Source organism: Schistocerca gregaria, chromosome 7 (genome assembly GCF_023897955.1).
Source record: "Schistocerca gregaria isolate iqSchGreg1 chromosome 7, iqSchGreg1.2, whole genome shotgun sequence".
Taxonomy (NCBI): domain Eukaryota; kingdom Metazoa; phylum Arthropoda; class Insecta; order Orthoptera; family Acrididae; genus Schistocerca; species Schistocerca gregaria.
This window is the reverse complement of record NC_064926.1, coordinates 558290516-558309927: the sequence shown is the minus strand read 5'-3', so window position 1 is coordinate 558309927 and position 19412 is coordinate 558290516. Positions and strand designations below refer to the sequence as shown.

Here is a 19412-nt window from a genome sequence, read left to right as displayed (position 1 = left end):
TTCTTCTTCCCTTGACTCTGGCGGCTGGAACCTCAGAGAGATAGACACAAAAAAACTGTCAGATTGCATCCTCCTCGTACCAACTGTCAGTTCCAAGCCACCCCTTTCATCATTGTCTTCCTTCATTCTCTATAGTTCCTTCTTAGCGGCTTCCAACTGTGTCTGAAGAGTGCAAGATATTTCTTTCCTGCTCTTTTATCAAACTGTTCCTGCTGCATCTTTTTCACTTTCAAGAGAGTGCCTTATTGACCTCCTCAGAGTCGTCCCCCCCCCCCTCTCCCCCCCACACCCCAGTAAAACCATTTGTTACCACTTCCACGGTGTATCACTACTTACTTTTATATGACAACTTCCACAGTTTCCATTCATGCTCAGATAAAATAAAAGAGAAAGAAAAAAATCTAAATATATAAAAGTGAAATAATTTCTGGAGATGTATATGGCTTTTATTTTGCTGTAAAAGTAATTAACCTCATAACATTGTGTTAAGTCATCTGTTTAGTTACTCTGAGACCATTTGACTCATCTCTCAGTAATTTTGAGACCATAATGGCATTGGAACAGGAGGTGACATGGAGGAGGCAGAATATAAACCTTTTCATACAAAACTGTTTCATTTAGAAAGATCATGCTGTAGTTCCTCTTTTAAATCATCACACTGTGGGGCGGTGGGCTATTAGTAATAATGATTTTAATCATATATATTCAATCATAAGTAATAGGACAAAGTATTTGAAATATTGGAATATTGTTCACCGTCTTTTACGAGAGCCTGGAAACAATTTTTGTGGTAAGCCAGAAAGTGATTGAGAACATACTGACCATAGTTCCCAGTGTGCAATCCACATTCTTGTCCAGCCCACTGAAAGAAATGTTTCTATTCTCTGTTTGCTCAGCAGCATCAGGACTATGATTATAAATGATGATTTTGAGTTCCAATTGATAGATATATTTGATAAAGTTTCACATGTTCATCATTGTAATATTCATTATGTTAATATTGACAATAAATCTTTTTATCCTAAACAACACTATGAGCAGTTCAGAGGCAACTTCTATGGTAAGTTCCTATTAAATTGACTTGTGATAATCAAAATAATTGCTTGCCACAAAAGCGGAAAATAATTGTCACCACTTGACACATGGATTTGTTAATGTTATGGTTGGCACACTAACAATTACTTCTGTGAAATCTAAGTGATCCAGAGTGGTGTATGGTCCTCATGAGTTAACTTTCTATTATTACTGAAAATATGCGTTTAGTAACACCGAGTCTCTGACGTCGTCCGAGGCAGCGCGTACTCCGGTGTTTGACTGATGCGGATCGTACAGTGGCTGGGTGCGAAGTGAAGCCTAGTCTTGCCCCTCAGGTTGTATTTATATATGGGGCACGGTGGATGGCCAAGGGCACACCTGTTGTCATCCACTCTGTGCCCATGGTAGCAGCCTCTAAACATCCGTTTTCTCAGACACACAAAATTTTATAACACTGTTGTGTATTAATTTAGAATCTTTGTAATTTTTGTAGGGATATAGTTAAGGTGGTTTGAAATCACAGAGAAAGTTTTAGCTCGCCTGCATTTATACTTTGCTGTCTAGAATTTTCAGAATGGAACTGACAGTGGAACCTGACCTATAAACTACAACTTTAAGAGACCTTGTATTTGTTATTATTTACATCCCGGCATTGAAACCATTATAGTTCTATTATTTAATAGGTTCCAACAAACCAAAACTTTCTAGCATTAATATAACAGATACTTAATATACTACAAATAAGGATGTTTTAGTTCCAAATTTAGTTTTCTGAAATTACTTGAAAAATATTAGAGGTAGCTCAATGGGGTTACATAATTAATGTTTTTGTGTTGAACTGAAGCTTCATACAAATTTTCATATTTCTACGTCTAATATTTAGCACCTTCCATTTTTCTTAAAAATGCGGATTCTTACAAAAATATTTCTTTAGTCACGTTGAGACTTGTACCAGTTAATTTTGACATATGAGGGTATTTCAGAAAGTAAAGATACACCGTTCTCCAGAGGAACAGAAGAGTTGTGGTGAACAAGTTGGCAACACTGGTGTTAACCTTGAACCGCTAGCTTTCTCCTTGCCGTCGTTTGGCAGTTGAACCTTGCTTCTGGTTGGAGTACACCGTGTTTAAAATGGCTGCGCCGATTCAGAATCCCGCCAAATGTGAAGTCCGCTCCATCATATGTTTTCTTCATGAAAGGTCAGTGATCAGCTGATATTCACAAAGAAATTGTTTCTGTTTATGGGAACATTGTGAATCGACAAAATGTAACGAAATGGTGCCGTCATTTCTCTGGAGGTAGCACCGATGTTCATGATGAACAAAGAACAGGTCGGCCATCTGTGATCTTTGATGCCCTTCTTCGGAGAACGGAGGAAGTAATTCATGCGAATAGACGTCTTACATTGAAAGAATTGCATCAGATCATACCGGACGTGTCAATGACAACTCTCTATGACATTGTGACTCTCAAGTTAGGGTACAGGAAATTGTGTGTGCGCTGGGTTCCTATACTGTTAACAGAAGAACACAAAAAGAAAAGGATGGGCTTTGCACTCAACTTCCTCACACACTATGCTGAAGCCGGTGATGAGTTCCTTGATCACATTGCGACAGGTGACGAGATGTGGGTTTATCACCATACACCTGAAACCAATCAACAATCAATGCAATGGCGCCATTCAAATTCACCAAAAGCCAAGAAATACAAAATATCGATTTCAGCGAAGAAAATCATGGCTTCTGTGTTTTTGGGACAGACAAGGCATTCTTCTGTTGGAATTTACGCCTCCTGGAATGACAATTAATGCTGCTGCATATTGCCAGACTCTGAAATGTCTTCGAAGGGCAATTCAAAACAAACACAGGGGAATGCTGACAAGTGGAGTCTGCTTGCTTCATGACAACGCTCGGCCTCGCACAGTGCTCGTAACCAAAGCACTACTCAAACAATTCAAATGGGACGTATTGGACCATCCACCATACAGCCTGGACTTTGTACCCACTTTCTTCCATGTCTTCCGTTACCTGAAGTCACATCTTGGTGGAAAATCATTCCACGACGATGAAGAGATCAAAGATGAAGTTGAAGTGTAGTTCTGACAACCTTCTATGACTGTGGGATACAAAAGCTTGTGCACCGACTTTACAAATGTTTGGATAACAGGGGTGATTTTGTCGAAGAATAACAAATAAGCCAGTTAATGAGATGTAACTGATGTTTTCTAAATAAATGTTCTATTTAAGGACTGCGAGCCATTGTATCTTTACTTTTTGAAATGCCTACGTACATCTGCACATTATGACCAATTTTTTTGGGTTTCTAGCTTTATTAATTAGTGCCACTTATTTTTTTTCTTAAAATGATGTATTTAGGGAAAAATATTGACCTGATCATTCTGAGGTTTGGCAGTTTACAAATTAATATACACATGCTAACAAAGTTTGGAAAAGCAACTTGAACTTTTAATTCCATTCTTAAATTATGGTGCAATACGTGTGTGCTGTGCACAGATGCATTATGGTGTCATGCCACTACTAGCAGTGAGCTGGGGTAAGTCCTGGAACACTCACTTGCATACAGAGCTTCTTTCGTCACAACACAATCATCAGAATGACAGATATCAAAATAACTGACTGTTAGAATAGAAGAACAACTGAGGGAAGGCCACTGAACCTGATGGGATACCAGTATGCGTCTACATAGAGTAAGTGAAAAACCTTGCTCCTTTTGTAGTAGTAGTGTACTGTAGGTAGCTGGAGTACGGAGCATTTCTTACTGATTGGAAAAAAGTGCAGGTCATTCCTGTTTTCAAGAAGGGTCATTGAACAGCTGCGTCTACATAGAGTAAGTGAAAAACCCTGCTCCTTTTGTAGTAGTAGTGTACTGGAGGTAGCTGGAGTACGGAGCATTTCTTACTGATTGGGAAAAAGTGCAGGTCATTCCTGTTTTCAAGAAGGGTCATTGAACAGCTGCACTATAGGCCTATACCTCTGACGTTGGTCTGTTGTAGAATTTTGGAACATCTTTTATGTTCCCTTGTTATGACATTTACAGAGACAAATATCTGCAGGAATCAACATGGGTTCTGAAAACAATGATTGTCTTCCAGCCAATGATACCATGTGATCATTTCATTTCCCAACACTTGAATATCTTTCTTCAGTTTGGGGATACTTACCAGACATGATTGTTAGAGGAAATAGAGACGATGCCAAGAAGAGCAGTGCATTTAATTATGGGTTAATTTGGTAAAAATGGAAGCATCAAGGAGATGTTAACCAACTCCATTGACAGACACTGCAAGAGAGTGGTTCTGCATCACAATGCACTTCACTGTTAACGTTCTGAGAACGTACAGATGCTTACCAATGATGTTCTTATTGCAAACCATTTGTGACTAGAACATTAGAAGGTGGAATGACAACTGTACACAAAGTACCCTCTGCGACACAGTGTAAAGTAGCTTTCAGAGTGTAGATGTAGATGTTATTTCACTACTAGTGCTAGCTGAGTAACACCAGACATACATACATTAACAAAATGTTGTACCAAAATTACACCTAACAGACATTCCAAAAAACATTAGATACTCCCTAAACCTGATACAGTGATGTCACATCTTCACTTGTATAATGAGAAAAAAGACACTAATGTAGGTGTCTGCAGCAAAAGGGATGTGTACAATACATGAAGATGTGTACAGTTTGTTATGAGTGTGAGTTCAGTATGGAAAGCAAAGTCAGACTGAGAATGCGCCTATAGGAAATACAGTGTGCGCAGGTAAACCTTCAGCATAATAAACACTAAATGTGCTAAAACTAGTATGCAGAATTTGAAACGGATAAAAAAGAACAAAAATTGATCAAAACTAATGTTTTCATGAATGCTGAAATCACTCTCACTCACTTGCTATTTTATTACAGTTAGTGTGCTGACTGCATAGTATGTGCACCAAATGCAAAAAAGAGAAAGATGACAGTTGGCACAGTAACTAATAACAGAAAAAAGTATGAGAATTCCAATATGCTTTTAAGTGTTTGTATAGTTCAAGAGGTGAATCAGAAATACAGAATGTTAATTATAAAAATAATAATACTCTAGAATTAGACCTAGATGAAGTGCAAAAGCCTCATGAGGTATGAAGAATTGTAAGATGCAAGGAGATAATTGTGTTCCAAAACAAATGATTAATCCTGGGGGCAAAGTAATATGAAAGAAACTTTCAAAATTGTTTACAAAGTATCAGTAAAGGAAGATTGTTCCAAAAAACTGGAATACTGGCATAATGATTCTACTCCAAGATACAGGAGGCAGACAACATCAAAAATTCTATGGACCTGTCAGCTTCCTCTCTCTTAATGCATGAGATATTCATTAAAATTTTGACATGTAAGTTTCCATTGTGCCTGGAAAAAAAAAAGAGAGGAAGTTTTCGGTCAGTCTGTATAACCGATTATGACAGTTAGACATGGATGTGAAAAACAGAGATGTTAAGGAAGTGGTGCAGATGTGTACAGGGTGAACATAAAGTCTTTCCCTGGTTACAAAAGATTTGTGCTTAAGAAAATATGCTAAATACAACTACACTAATGGTAGCTTAAATTGTAAAGCTATTTTTATTGATACGCTTCCACATGTACTCCTTTTGTTGCCTGTAGCATGCCTAGGTGATACTCAGTCTCTCTCTATGTTAAATGTTACAGATTCAAGTTAGCTTCTTACTTCTGTAAAGAAAATATGGAGAAAGGAGGAGTTGCCACAATTGTCAGAAACTGTTTAATTTCAAGAATAATGGTATTAATAAATTTTGCTCAGAACCAGCTTTTAGAAGCTTGTGGAACAGAGGTTATTATTTCATTATAAGTCCTTTATAATTGTAAGTATATTCGGAGCACTTTTGGGAAACTTTGAACCTCTTTGTAAAAAACCTGGAAGCTCTGTTATCCCATCTCACAGTAAAAACCAGGAAATAGTAAAGGCTGGTGATATTAATGTGAGTTTATTGAAAATGTCTGCCAATGAACAATGACCAGGGTGGTCTGAAAAATTCCTGGAATTCAGAACTAGCACAACGAGTTGTTCACATGATATTCATTGGACTGTTGCTTGTAAACACGTGCCACGTCAATGGTCTTGGAAGAGAGCTGTGGCGGTGACATGGCTTTGTTGTTGTTCCCGTATAGTGATTTGCGAAGATGGGAAAAATCGAGATTCGAGCAGTGATTAAGTACTTAGTAAAGAAAGGTATGAAAGCAAAGAACATTTGTGCCAATTTCCAGAATACACAAGGGGACTCTGCTCCTTCATATTCGACCGTTGCCAAGTGGACATTTGGTCGGGTGAGCTTAGATGATGGTCTGCGCAGTGGTCGGCCAAGATGTGTTGCTGCTCCAGAAATCATTGCAAAAGTGCAATTAGAAATGACAAAATTATATGCTAGATGGGTGCTGTGACTCTTGACGTGCACATGCTCACATGTGCCATCACCATGGCAAAATTACACGAACTAAGATACGAATTGTTGCCACACCCACTTCTTTACCTGATATGGCTCCGTCAGACTTCCATCTCTTCCCAAAACTGAAAATTTTTCTTGGTAGACGAACTTCAAATGAAGAATTGATAGCCAGAGTCCTGGAGGAAACTCATTTTCGAGATGGGGTCAAGGCACTGGAACATCATTGGACTAAGTGCATTAATCCACAAGCAGACTAAATTGAAAAGTAAAAAAAAGCTTCAGTGAAGTAAGTACTTTCTTTCTATTCCGTTCTGAGAACTTTTCAAACCACCCTCGTACTGCAATCAGTAACACTGTCATTCAATTTAATTCCTACTCTGAACTTTTCAACTAGGGTATGTAAATGCTCTGAGAGTCCCATTGAAAATATATTTTTAGACAAATCGAGGGAAAAGAAGTCATTTTGCTATCTCATCAGGATATGCAGCATCTTGTGTTAAATGTTGAAACTCATCAGGATAAAAAATTTATTAAATCTGTATTCAGGAGGGTAATAAATCAGTCAAAATTTGAGAAATACAGGAGAGTACTCAAAGACATGAACTGGATAGACATTTACAGTACTTCTGACTCAAAAGGAAAATACAAAGTATTCATTTATAAAGTTACTTCTTCATTTGGAAATTGCTTTACTCTAAAGGTAATTACAATCAAACAGAGGTCTAATAATAAACCATGGATTACACAAGGAATAAAGGTATCATGTGGGACAAAAAGGAGACTGTATCTAATGTCTGGGAACAGCTCTGATGTTAGTGTTGTAACACATTACAAATAATACAGCAAAATATTGAAATACGTAATCTAGAAATGTACGCAGTTTTATTATAAGAAGAAGATAATTACATCAGACAACAAAATAAAAATTATATGGGATATAGTGAAGACAGGGATGGATGAGGCCAAAAAGGAAGAGGAACAGGTAGCTCTAAAAATAAATGAGATGTTGGTAACAATTGAATGTACTGTTGCAAACATCTTAGACAAATACTTTGTTTCTGTTACTGACAACTTGGGGTTATCAGGTTCAGTAAACTGTTCGATGGAGTATCTGAGACCAGTCTTCGCAAATAACTTTGGTAAAATGGAAATGGCACTCATGTCTCTCAAAGAACTGACATCATAAAATCCTTAAAATCAAAGTATTTTAGTAGTTATGATAACATGTAAACGAAGTTAATCAAAGAGTGCTCATGTGGGTTGAGTTCCATCTTAAGTTATTTGTGTAATCAATCTCTTATCAGTGGAACATTTCCAGACTGGCAGAACTATGCGGAAGTTAAACCTCTTTACAAGAAGGGGGATAAGAAGGGACCATCAAACTACTGCCCAGTTTCACTTTTGCTGGCTTTTTCAAAAATATTTGATAAGCTTGTGTTCAAGCACAATGCTTCTTAAGCACCTGACTGCAAATAATGTGTTGTAAAAGTCACAGTTGAGTTTCCTTAAGGGTTCTGATATAGAGAAAACTATTTACATCTACAGTGAAAATGTCCTTAATTCATTAGATAACAAATTAGAGGCTACTGGCATTTTCTGTGATGTGTCAAAAGTCTTTGACTGTGTGAGTCACAACATTCTCTTAAGTAAATTAGAATACTTTGATGTCACCTGCACTGCTGTGAAATGGTTAGCCTTACCTAAGTAACAGGAAACAAAAGGTCTTGTTGTGAAATACCTGTGCCGTAAGCAGTCTGTGTTCATGTTGTTGTTGTTGTTGTTGTTGTCTTCAGTCCTGGGACTGGTTTGATGCAGCTCTCCATGCTACTCTATCCTGTGCAAGCTGCTTCATCTCCCAGTACCTACTGCAACCTACATCGTTTTGAATCTGCTTAGTGTACTCATCTCTCGGTCTCCCTCTACGATTTTTACCCTCCACGCTGCCCTCCAACGCTAAATTTGTGATCCCTTGATGCCGCAAAACATGTCCTACCAACCGATCCCTTCTTCTCGTCAAGTTGTGCCACAAATATTCTCTTCTCCTCAATCCTATTCAATACCTCCTTATTAGTTATGTGATATACCCATCTAACCTTCAGCATTCTTCTGTAGCACCACGTTTCAAAAGCTTCTATTCTCTTCTTGTCCAAACTAGTTATCGTCCATGTTTCACTTCCATACATGGCTAAACTCCATACAAATACTTTCAGAAATATCTTCCTGACACTTAAATCTATATTCGATGTTAATAAATTTCTCTTCTTCAGAATCGCTTTCCTTGCCATTGCCAATCTACATTTTATATCCTCTCTACTTCGACCATCATCAATTATTTTACTTCCTAAATAGCAAAACTCCTTTACTACTTTCAGTGTCTCATTTCCTAATCTAATTCCCTCAGCATCACCCGATTTAATTTGACTACATTCCATTATCCTCGTTTTACTTTTGTTGATGTTCATCTTATATCCTCCTTTCAAGACACTGTCCATTCCGTTCAACTGCTCTTCCAAGTCCTTTGCCGTCTCTGACAGAATTACAATGTCATCGGCGAACCTCAAAGTTTTTACTTCGTCTCCATGAATTTTAATACCTACTCCAAATTTTTCTTTTGTTTCCTTTACTGCTTGCTCAATATACAGATTGAATAACATCGGGGAGAGGCTACAACCCTGTCTCACTCCCTTCCCAACCACTGCTTCCCTTTCATGCCCCTCGACTTTTATGACTGCCATCTGGTTTCTGTACAAATTGTAAATAGCCTTTCATTCCCTGTATTTTACCCCTGCCACCTTTAGAATGTGAAAAAGAGTATTCCAGTCAACATTGTCAAAAGCTTTCTCTAAGTCTACAAATGCTAGAAATGTAGGTTTGCCCTTCCTTAATCTTTCTTCTAAGATAAGTCGTAAGGTCAGTATTGCCTCACGTGTTCCAACATTTCGACGGAATCCAAACTGATCCTCCCCGAGGTCCGCATCTACCAGTTTTTCCATTCGTCTGTAAAGAATTTGCGTTAGTATTTTGCAGCTGTGAGTTATTAAACTGATAGTTCGGTAATTTTCACATCTGTCAGCACCTGCTTTCTTTGGGATTGGAATTATTATATTCTCCTTGAAGTCTGAGGGTATTTCGCATGTCTCATACATCTTGCTCACCAGCTGGTAGAGTTTTGTCATGACTGGCTCTCCCAAGGCCGTCAGTAGTTCTAATGCAATGTTGTCTACTCCGGGGGCCTTGTTTCGACTCAGGTCTTTCAGTGCTCTGTCAAACTCTTCACGCAGTATCGTATCTCCCATTTCGTCTTCATCTACATCCTCTTCCATTTCCATAATATTGTCCTCAAGTACATCACCCTTGTATAAACCTTCTATATACTCCTTCCACCTTTCTGCCTTCCCTTCTTTGCTTAGAACTGTGTTGCCATTCATCTGATTGGGAATTAATTACATGTGGTGTTCCTCAAGATTTCATCTTGGATCATACTAAAATTGCATAACTGTGTTCCATTCTGAAAATGTATTAATTCTGTAAATATTAGCAGTTCCACTTTACTGTAATGTATTCACATATTTTGACAATCTCCTGGCTAATGATCAGGGTTGTGATCACCATCTCTTATAGCCTCTCATATTCATGTTGTAAGAGTTTGCTTCTCGGGAACTGGTGAACTGAACACTATCATAATATAACCCCACAGAAAGAACATCAAGAGGGTGAATTGGCGAATTTGGAGGCCATGATGTAGGACTGTTTCTACCAATCGATGGGGGAGCGGGGGGAGGGGGGGGGGGGGAGAATCAGAGCACATGTAGAAGTGTGTCCATAAAAACATCGTGAGTTGAGCTACTGTTTTTAAAAAATTGCGCAGACATGCAGAAGTTAATCCATAAAAACACCATGAGTTAAGCTACCATTTGCCACAAATCACATAGCTATATCGAACAGAGTTCCTCACAAATAAGTTTTTGTAATCTGGGAAAGACTATACTCAGGCTGTGTGTTAGGAATTACTAAAAGAGGCATGAAAACAAACAAATTTACCAGGAACAGACTTAGGTGGAAGAAATCATTACAAGTGTAATGAAAATGAAATGGAGAGGGGCAGGACATGCAGCCAAGTGAATATATGGCAAATGGATCAAGGATGTTCTTTGCTGGTTTCTAAGAAATGAGAAAACATCGAAGTGCTGACCTGTTGGAAAATGGGTACATAACATTACAAAACATGCAGTAGCAATATGGATCTGTGTAGCTGAAAACTGTAATTCATAGAAAACTCTATAGAAGGCCTTCATCTGGCAGTGGATGAGATATAGCTGCTGAAGATATGGAGAAACAAAGTGAATCCTATTAAGAAAATAAAATAGGTTAAAAGTCACTGATGTTCCAGTTTTGATTCATACAGCAAAGTTCTGCTTGTGTCTGTGTATGTATGGATGGATAAGCGTGTGTGTGTGTGTGTTTGCGCGAGCATATACCTATCCTTTTTTCCCCCTAAGGTAAGTCGTTCCGCTCCCGGGATTGGAATGACTCCTTACCCTCTCCCTTAAAACCCACATCCTTTCATCTTTCCTTTTCCTTCCCTCTTTCCTGATGAAGCAGCCGCCGGTTGCGAAAGCTCAAATTCTGTGTGTGTGTTTGTGTTTTATTCATTGGGCCTATCTACCGGCGCTTTCCTGCTTGGTAAGTCTTGGAATCTTTGTTTTTAATAAGTTAATACCCTGATGGTTAATCCCTACACTGATTGGATAGTTGTATACTGAAAGTAATATGTTGAAGTGATCAGCCTTGTGGGAACAAGGAGCACACTGTTTCTCAAAGTTTACTGGGTTTGGTTTTCTTTTGGCAGTATTTGAGAATGAACGGAAAAGGATTTTGAAAATGACACCAGAAAAGAATAATAATGAGACATAGTTCATGTGACTGTGGACATGTAGAAAGACAGAGACAGAGGGAGGGAGTGCATGAGTGTGCATATATATGTATGAACCATGGACCTTGCTGCTGCTAGGGAGGCTTGCGCACCTCAGTGATACAGATAGCCGTACCGTAGGTTCAACCACAATGGAGGGGTATCTGTTGAGAGGCCAGACAAACGTGTGGTTCCTGAAGAGGGGCAGCAGCCTTTTCAGTAGTTGCAGGGGCAATAGTCTGGATGATTCACTGGTCTGGCTTTGTAACTTTAACCAAAATGGCCTTGCTGTGCTGGTACTGCGAACAGCTGAAAGCAAGGGGAAACTACAGCTGTAATTTTTCCTGAGGGCATGCAGCTTTACTGTATGGTTAAATGATGATGGCTTCCTCTTGGCTAAAACATTCCCGAGGTAAAAAGAGTCCCCTATTCGGATCTCTGGGCGGGGACTACTCAGGAGGACATTGTTATCAGGAGAAAGAAATCTCCCGTTCTACAGATCAGAACGTGGAATGTAAGATCCCTCAATTGGGTAGGTAGGTTAGAAAAAGGGAAATGGATAGGTTAAAGTTATATATAGTGGGAATTAGTGAAGTTTGGTGGCAGGAGGAACAAGACTTCTGATCAGGTCAATACAGGGTTATAAATACAATATCGACTAGGGATAATGCAGGAGTAGTTCTAGTAGTGAGTAAAAAAAAATAGGAGTGCGGGTAAGCTACTACAAACAGCGTAGTGAACGCATTATTATAGCCAAGATAGACACACAGCCCATGCCTACCACAGTAGTACAAGTTTATATGCCAACTAGCTTTGCAGAAGACGAAGAGATTGAAGAAATGTATGATGAGATAAAAGAAACTATTCAGATAGTGAAGGGAGACAAACATTTAATAGTCATGGGGGACTGGAATTCAATAGTAGGAAAGGAAGAGAAAGAAAGGTTGTAGATGAATATGGAATAGGGATAAGGAATGAAAGAGGAAGTTGCTATGGTAGAATTGTGCACAGAGCATAACTTAATCATAGCTAACACTTGGTTTAAAAATCATGAAAGAAGGTTGTGTATGTGGAAGATGCCTGGAGACAGTGGAAAGTCAAATTAAATCAGCTGATGCTGAGGGAATTAGATTAGAAAATGAGACACTTAAAGTAGTAGATGAGTTTTGCTATGTGGGGAGAAAAATAACTGATGGCCGAAGTAGATAGTGTATAAAATGTGGACTGGACATGGCAAGGAAAGCATTTTTAAAGAAGAGAAATTTGTTAACATCAAGTTTAGATATAAGTGTGAGGAAGTCTTTTCTGAAAGTATACGTATGGGGTGTAGCTGTGTATCGAAGTGAAACATGGATGATAACTTGTTTAGACAAGAAGAGAAATGTGGTGCTACAGATGAATGCTGAAGATTAGATAGGCATATCACGTAACTAATGAGGAGGTACTGGATAGAATTGGGTAGAAGAGAAATTTGTGTTACCACTTGAGTAGAAGAAGGGATCGGTTGCTAAGACATGTTCTGAGGCATCAAGGGATCACCAATTGAATTTGGTATTGGAGGGCAGTGTGGAGGGTAAAATCGTAGAGGGAGACCAAGAGTTGAATACACTAAGCAAATTCAAAAGGATATAGCTTGTAATAGTTTCTTGGAGATGAAGACGCTTGCACAGGATAGAGTAGCATGGAGGGCTGCTTCAAACCATCTCTGAAGACCTCAGCAAAACACACACACACATATATATATATACTGAGTGATCAAAAAGTCAGTATAAATTTGAAAACTGAATAAATTACAGGATAATGTAGATAGAGAGGTACAAATTGACACACATGCTTGGAATTACATGGGGTTTTATTAGAACCAAAACAGTACAAAAGTTCAAAAATGTCTGACAGATGGCGTTTCATCTGATCAGAATAGCAGTAATTAGCATAACAAAGTAAGACAAACCAAAGATGATGTTCTTTACAGGAAATGCTCAATATATCCACCATCATTCCTCAACCATAGCTGTAGGTGAGGAATAATGTTAACAGCACTGTAAAGCATGTCAGGAGCTATGGTGAGGCATTGGCGTCGGATGTTGTCTTTCAGCATCCCTACAGATGTCGGTCGATCACGATACACTTGCGACTTCAGGTAACCCCAAACCCAATAATCGCACAAACTAAGGTCTGGGGACCTGGGAGGCCAAGCATGACGAAAGTGGCAGCTGAGCACACGATCATCACCAAACGACGCGTGCAAGAGATCTTTCACATGTCTAGCAATTTGGGGTGGACCGCTGTCCTGCATAAACATTGTACATTCCAGTGGGTGTTTATCAACCAGGCTGGGGATGATGCGATTCTGTAACATATCGGTGTACCTCTCAGCCGTCACGGTAGCAGTTACTGGCGTTTTGCTGCCCAGCACCATCTGTCGGACATGTTGTGAATTTTTTTTAACCCATGTCATTCGAAGCATGTGTGTGTCAATTTTTACCTCTCTATCTACATTATTCCGTGGTTTATCAAGTTTTCAAATTTATACTGACTTTTTGATCACCCATATACAGGGTGTTACAAAAAGGTATGACCAAACTTTCAGGAAACATTCCTCACATACGAAGAAAGAAAATATGTTTTGTGGACATGTGTCCGGAAACGCTTCCTTTCCATGTTAGAGCTCATTTTATTACTTGTCTTCAAATCACGTTAATCGTGGAATGGAAACACACAGCAACAGAACGTACCAGCGTGACTTCAAACACTTTGTTACAGGAAATGTTCAAAATGTACTCCGTTAGTGAGGATACATGCATCCACCCTCCGTCGCATGGAATCCCTGATGCGCTGATGCAGCCCTGGAGAATGGCATATTGTATCACAGCCCTCTACAATATGAGCACGAAGATTCTCTAAATTTGGTACCGAGGTTGTGTAGACAAGAGCTCTCAAGTGCCCCCATAAATGAAAGTCAAGAGGGTTGAGGTCAGGAGAGCATGGAGGCCATGGAATTGGTCCGCCTCTACCAATCCATCGGTCACCGAATCTGTTGTTGAGAAGCGTACGAACACTTTGACTGAAATGTGCAGGAGCTCCATTGTGCATGAACCACATGTTGTGTCGTACTTGTAAAGGCACATGTTCTAGCAGCACAGTTAGAGTATCCTGTATGAAATCATGATAACGTGCTCCATTGTGCGTAGGTGGAAGAAGTCTTTATTAGCAAGTTCTGCCATATGGTAGGTACGATAAGCAATAATGTCTCTATCAACAAAACTTTCAAGTCCAGGTACGTTAGAAAATCCATTACCTCCACGTACAATGGCTACAGTGAGCCAACCATTACCATGGTCGAACGTATCATTAATGTCAATACTAAAATTAAGTCTACAACCACAGAAAACACCGAGCGAGGTGGCGCAGTGGTTAGCACACTGGACTCACATTTGTGAGGACGATGGTTCAATCCCGTCTTCAGCCATCCTGATTTAGGTTTTCTGTGATTTCCCTAAATTGTTTCAGGCAAATGACTGGATGGTTCCTTTGAAAGGGCACAGCCGATTTCCTTCCCCATTCTTCCCTCACCCGAGCTTGCGCTCTGTCTCTAATGACCTCCCTGTCGACGGGATGTAAACACTAACAACCACCACCACCACCACAGAAAACACAAGGTCCATCAACAAGAGCGTGGGCAGCAACACTCTTCACTGGACCAGCTGTTGTGGCAAACTCAATGTTCTCGATGGTTTTATAGACTGTCTGTTTAGAATGGCGACAAATTCTCCTGTAAGGCATCGTGTCAGCATTCAATGCAGTTGCCTGTGCAGCAGCAGCAGTGCGAATGAGCCTCTGCGTGGCTCTCGCTTGCTTCTATAGTATATGCGGTAGCTTGGACTTAGAATATTTTCACAGTGCCAGCGGAACGTTATCCCGGACACGCACACTGGGTGTTCTAGAGTGTGTGCGTCCGCTGACGTGCCGCCACGATTGCGTCTGCCGGCTGCAGATGCCGGAGGTCAGCAAGGTCAAGTGATAAGTCTATTAATATAACAAAACTGTTGCATCCTTGAGCCCGCCGGTTCGTGATGTACCCATGTCCGGTTAATAGCTGACTCTACAGATCAGTTTGCATAAAGATCAATTTATTTATGAAAATACAAAGTACATTCACCAACAAACTTTACATATTCGCATACTCCTTTACCTTTAACCCAAATGAATACAGACTCATTTACAGAAATTTTTCTCTTATTACGAGTATCCAAAGACAATGCAGAAGATGAAAATTAGCAGATTTACCAAAGTCTTTATTAGCAAGTTCTGCCATATGGTAAGTACGATAACCAATAATTTCTCTATCAACAAAACTTTCAAGTCCATGTACATTAGGAACTCCATTACCTCCACGTACAATGTCTACAGTGAGCGAACCATTACCATGGTCGAACATATCATTAATGTCAATACTAAAATTAAGTCTACAACCACAGAAAACACAAGGTCCATCGACCAGAGCCTGGGCAGCAACACTCTTCACTGGAATGCGATTCTTCTTGTCTTCAACTGTTGTGGCAAACTCGATGTTCTTGATGGTTTTATAGACTGTCTGTTTAGAACGGTGACGAATTCTCCTGTAAGGCATCATGGCTGTGTTCAATGCAGTTGCCTGTGCAGCAGTTGTAGACTTAATTTTAGTATTGACATTAATGATACGTTCAACCATGGTAATGGTTGGCTCACTGTAGCCATTGTACGTGGAGGTAATGGAGTTCCTAACGTACCTGGACTTGAAAGTTTTGTTGATAGAAACATTATTGCTTATTGTACCTACCATATGGCAGAACTTTCTAATAAAGACTCTGGTAAATTTTCATAAATAAATTGATCTTTATGCAAACTGATCTGTAGCGTCAGCCATTAACCGGACATGGGTACATCACGAACCGGCGGGCTCAAGGATGCAACAGTTTTGTTCTATTAATAGACTTATCGCTTGACCTTGCCGACCTCCGGCAGCTCCGGCCAGCTGACGCAATCATGGCGGTGCGCCAGCGGACGCGCACACTCTAGAACACCCAGAGTGCGCGTCCGGAATAACGTTCCACTGGCACTGTGAAAATATTCTAAGTCCAAGCTACCGCATATACTATATAAGCGAGCGAGAGCCGCGCAGAGGCTCATTCGTGATGCTGCTGCTGCTGCTGCACAGGCAACTGCATTGAACGCCGCCATGATGCCTTACAGGAGAATTTGTCACCGTTCCAAACAGACAGTCTATAAAACCAATCAAGACATCACTAACAATGCCTGCCCAAATGTTCAAAGAAAATCTGTGTTTATGACGTGATTGGACAATTGTGTGCAGAGTCTCATCAGCCCACACATTTTGATTGTGAAAATTTACAATTTGATCACGTTAGAATGAAGCCTCATCCGTAAAGAGAACATGTGCACTGAAATGAGGATTGACACATTGTCGGATGAACCATTCGCAGAAGTGTACCCGTAGAGGCCAATCAGCTGCTGATAGTGCCTGCACACGCTGTACATGGTACGGAAACAACTGGTTCTCCCGTAGCACTCTCCATACAGTGACGTGGTCAATGTTACCTTGTACAGCTGCAACTTCTCTGACGCTGACATTAGGGTTATCGTCAACTGCACGAAGAATTGCCTCGTCCATTGCCGGTGTCTTCATCGTTCTAGGTCTTCCCCAATCGCGAGTCATAGGCTGGAATGTTCCGTGCTCCCTAAGACGGCGATCAATTGCTTCGAACATCTTCCTGTCGGGACACCTTTGTTCTGGAAATCTGTCTCGATACAAACGTACCGTGCCACGGCTATTGCCCCGTGCTAATCCATACGTCAAATGGGCATCTGCCAACTCCGCATTTGTAAACATTGCACTGACTGCAAAACCATGTTCGTGATGAACATTAACCTGTTGATGTTATATACTGATGTGCTTGATGCTAGTACTGTAGAGCAATGAGTTGCATGTCAACACAAGCACCGATGTCAACATTACCTTCCTTCAATTGGGCCAACTGGCGGTGAATCGAGGAAGTACCTTTTTGTAACAAAAAAGGACAGGTGTACACTCGCGCACACACACACACGCACACATATCCATCCGCACATACACAGACACAAGCAGACATATTTAGGCCATATATATATACGTGTGTGTGTGTGTGTGTGTGTGTGTGTAAATCATTTTGACATGATATTAGCGTGTTATTTTTATGTAAGAAAGTACTGTACTCCTTTCCTTTAATGAAGAGAATGATGCTAAGGTTTATAAACAGTGAAGCACTCAGAAGCAATCGTCTGCTACAAACCATAAAAAGAGGACACACAGAGCAGCAGAACGATAATAAATGATTTCAATGACAGAGAGGTGTTGTGCATTTAGGCCCAACAGCATCCTCATTTGTGCAGCAGGACAAGTCATCGTTACGTAATGCTCAGTCAGTGCAGTGTGTTAATAAAAAAGGGAAATTGTAACCCAGTTCCTCTATGCTTCACCGACATCATGGGGTAGAATATCGGCAAGTGAGTGCATTCGAATGGGGCAAAGTGATTGTTTTCTGGGAGGCGGGTCTGTTGGTCCATGACACTGCAACTGGTGCATGACATGCTGCTTCCGCAGTGAGCTGTGTGTGGATCCATTGGAGAGAAGAGGACTGCACACAGTGCTGACAGAGTACTGTACGACACAAAGTAACCGCAGTGGAAGATGACGGCCATCTTTACTGTTTGGCCATAACAGATGGAACAGCCTGATCCACAGTGTTGGTGTGACATTGTAGCAGTGCAACAGCTGTGGACACGTCTGCGTCGACAGTTAGACATTGTCTTCTGCAGGCTGAACTGGTGGCTTGTATGCAGTTGTGCTGGCTTCCATTGACTAGGGCCCACAAACTCTGCCTACCACTGAGGACTCAGGAATGCCAACACTGGCATGCTGAGTGGCAAAATCTAGTGTTTTCAGATGAGTCTCACTTCAACTTGTCCTACAGTGACGGCCACATACATGTTTGACACCACCGCATTGAACACAATTGGGCAGACTGTATTGTTGAGTAACATAGCATACAACTGTAAAGTGTGATTGTTTGGGGTCACATCACTTGCAATATGCAGTTTCACCTCCTAAGACTTGAGGGCATTCTAAACAGCTACCACTACATTAGGGAGGTTTTATAGCCCGAGGCACTGCCCCTCATACAAGCCATTCCGCATGCCATATTTCAGCTGGACAACACCTAGCTACATGTGCAAAGAATGATGGGCACCATTGCTTCCCTGCCTTGCCCATTAGCATGGCATGTTACCCATTTGGTGTGTCTGGGATATGGTCGGTCGGCAACTTGTTTGTTCAGGTCCTCCTGCAGCCAAATTTGATGCCTTGTGGATGCACATACAAAACACGTAGCGCAAAATTCCCCAGCAGCGTACTCAGGTGCTCTTTGACTCCGTGCCACTAGCAGCTCTGATTGCAGCATGTGGTGGTGCTGCTTCATACTGAATTTCCACAGTAACAGTGCATATACAGGTCTGTGGAGCTAATCTTTTGTGTAGTGGCATGTCCCTAAGTGGTGGAATAATTTCATTGTGATTACATCTCTTGATCTTGGTGTCTCACTTTTTCAAAACAGTAGTGTATGTTGTTATGTTTGTTAATGATTAACAGTGTATAAATACTCTTAATGACATATGCATTCAGAAATTTATGCAATCTTTGAACTGTGATGTGTATCTTGTAACTTGGTATAATCTCTCATAAGTCCTATCTGTTTTCAGCTGAAGAGGTTGTCATTTAACTGGTCCTCAGAGCCACTTGAAAACAATTGTCCAAATCCTCTTCTGCAGTTGCAATTTTTATATGTCTATGTGACAAAATGGGGTGTTCATTTTTCTACCCTGTTGTCATGGCTTGAAAGCTGTAAAAGTCTTCAGGAGTTATGGGTAAGTACTGCAAATACCATAGGTGTAACTGAAATAGGCAATTTA

General features: G+C 40.3%; 1 protein-coding gene across 3 annotated transcripts in view; it reads left to right on the top strand.

Annotated features, from left to right (window-relative positions):
- Positions 1-19412, top strand: part of LOC126281738 (uncharacterized) — a 174030-nt gene that overhangs the window by 42112 nt on the left and 112506 nt on the right. For all 3 annotated transcript variants that reach the window (XM_049980923.1, XM_049980924.1, XM_049980926.1), the window contains exon 4: positions 19203-19367. In XM_049980923.1, the coding sequence (XP_049836880.1) occupies positions 19203-19367 (165 nt within the window). The remainder of the gene's footprint in view (positions 1-19202; positions 19368-19412) is intronic.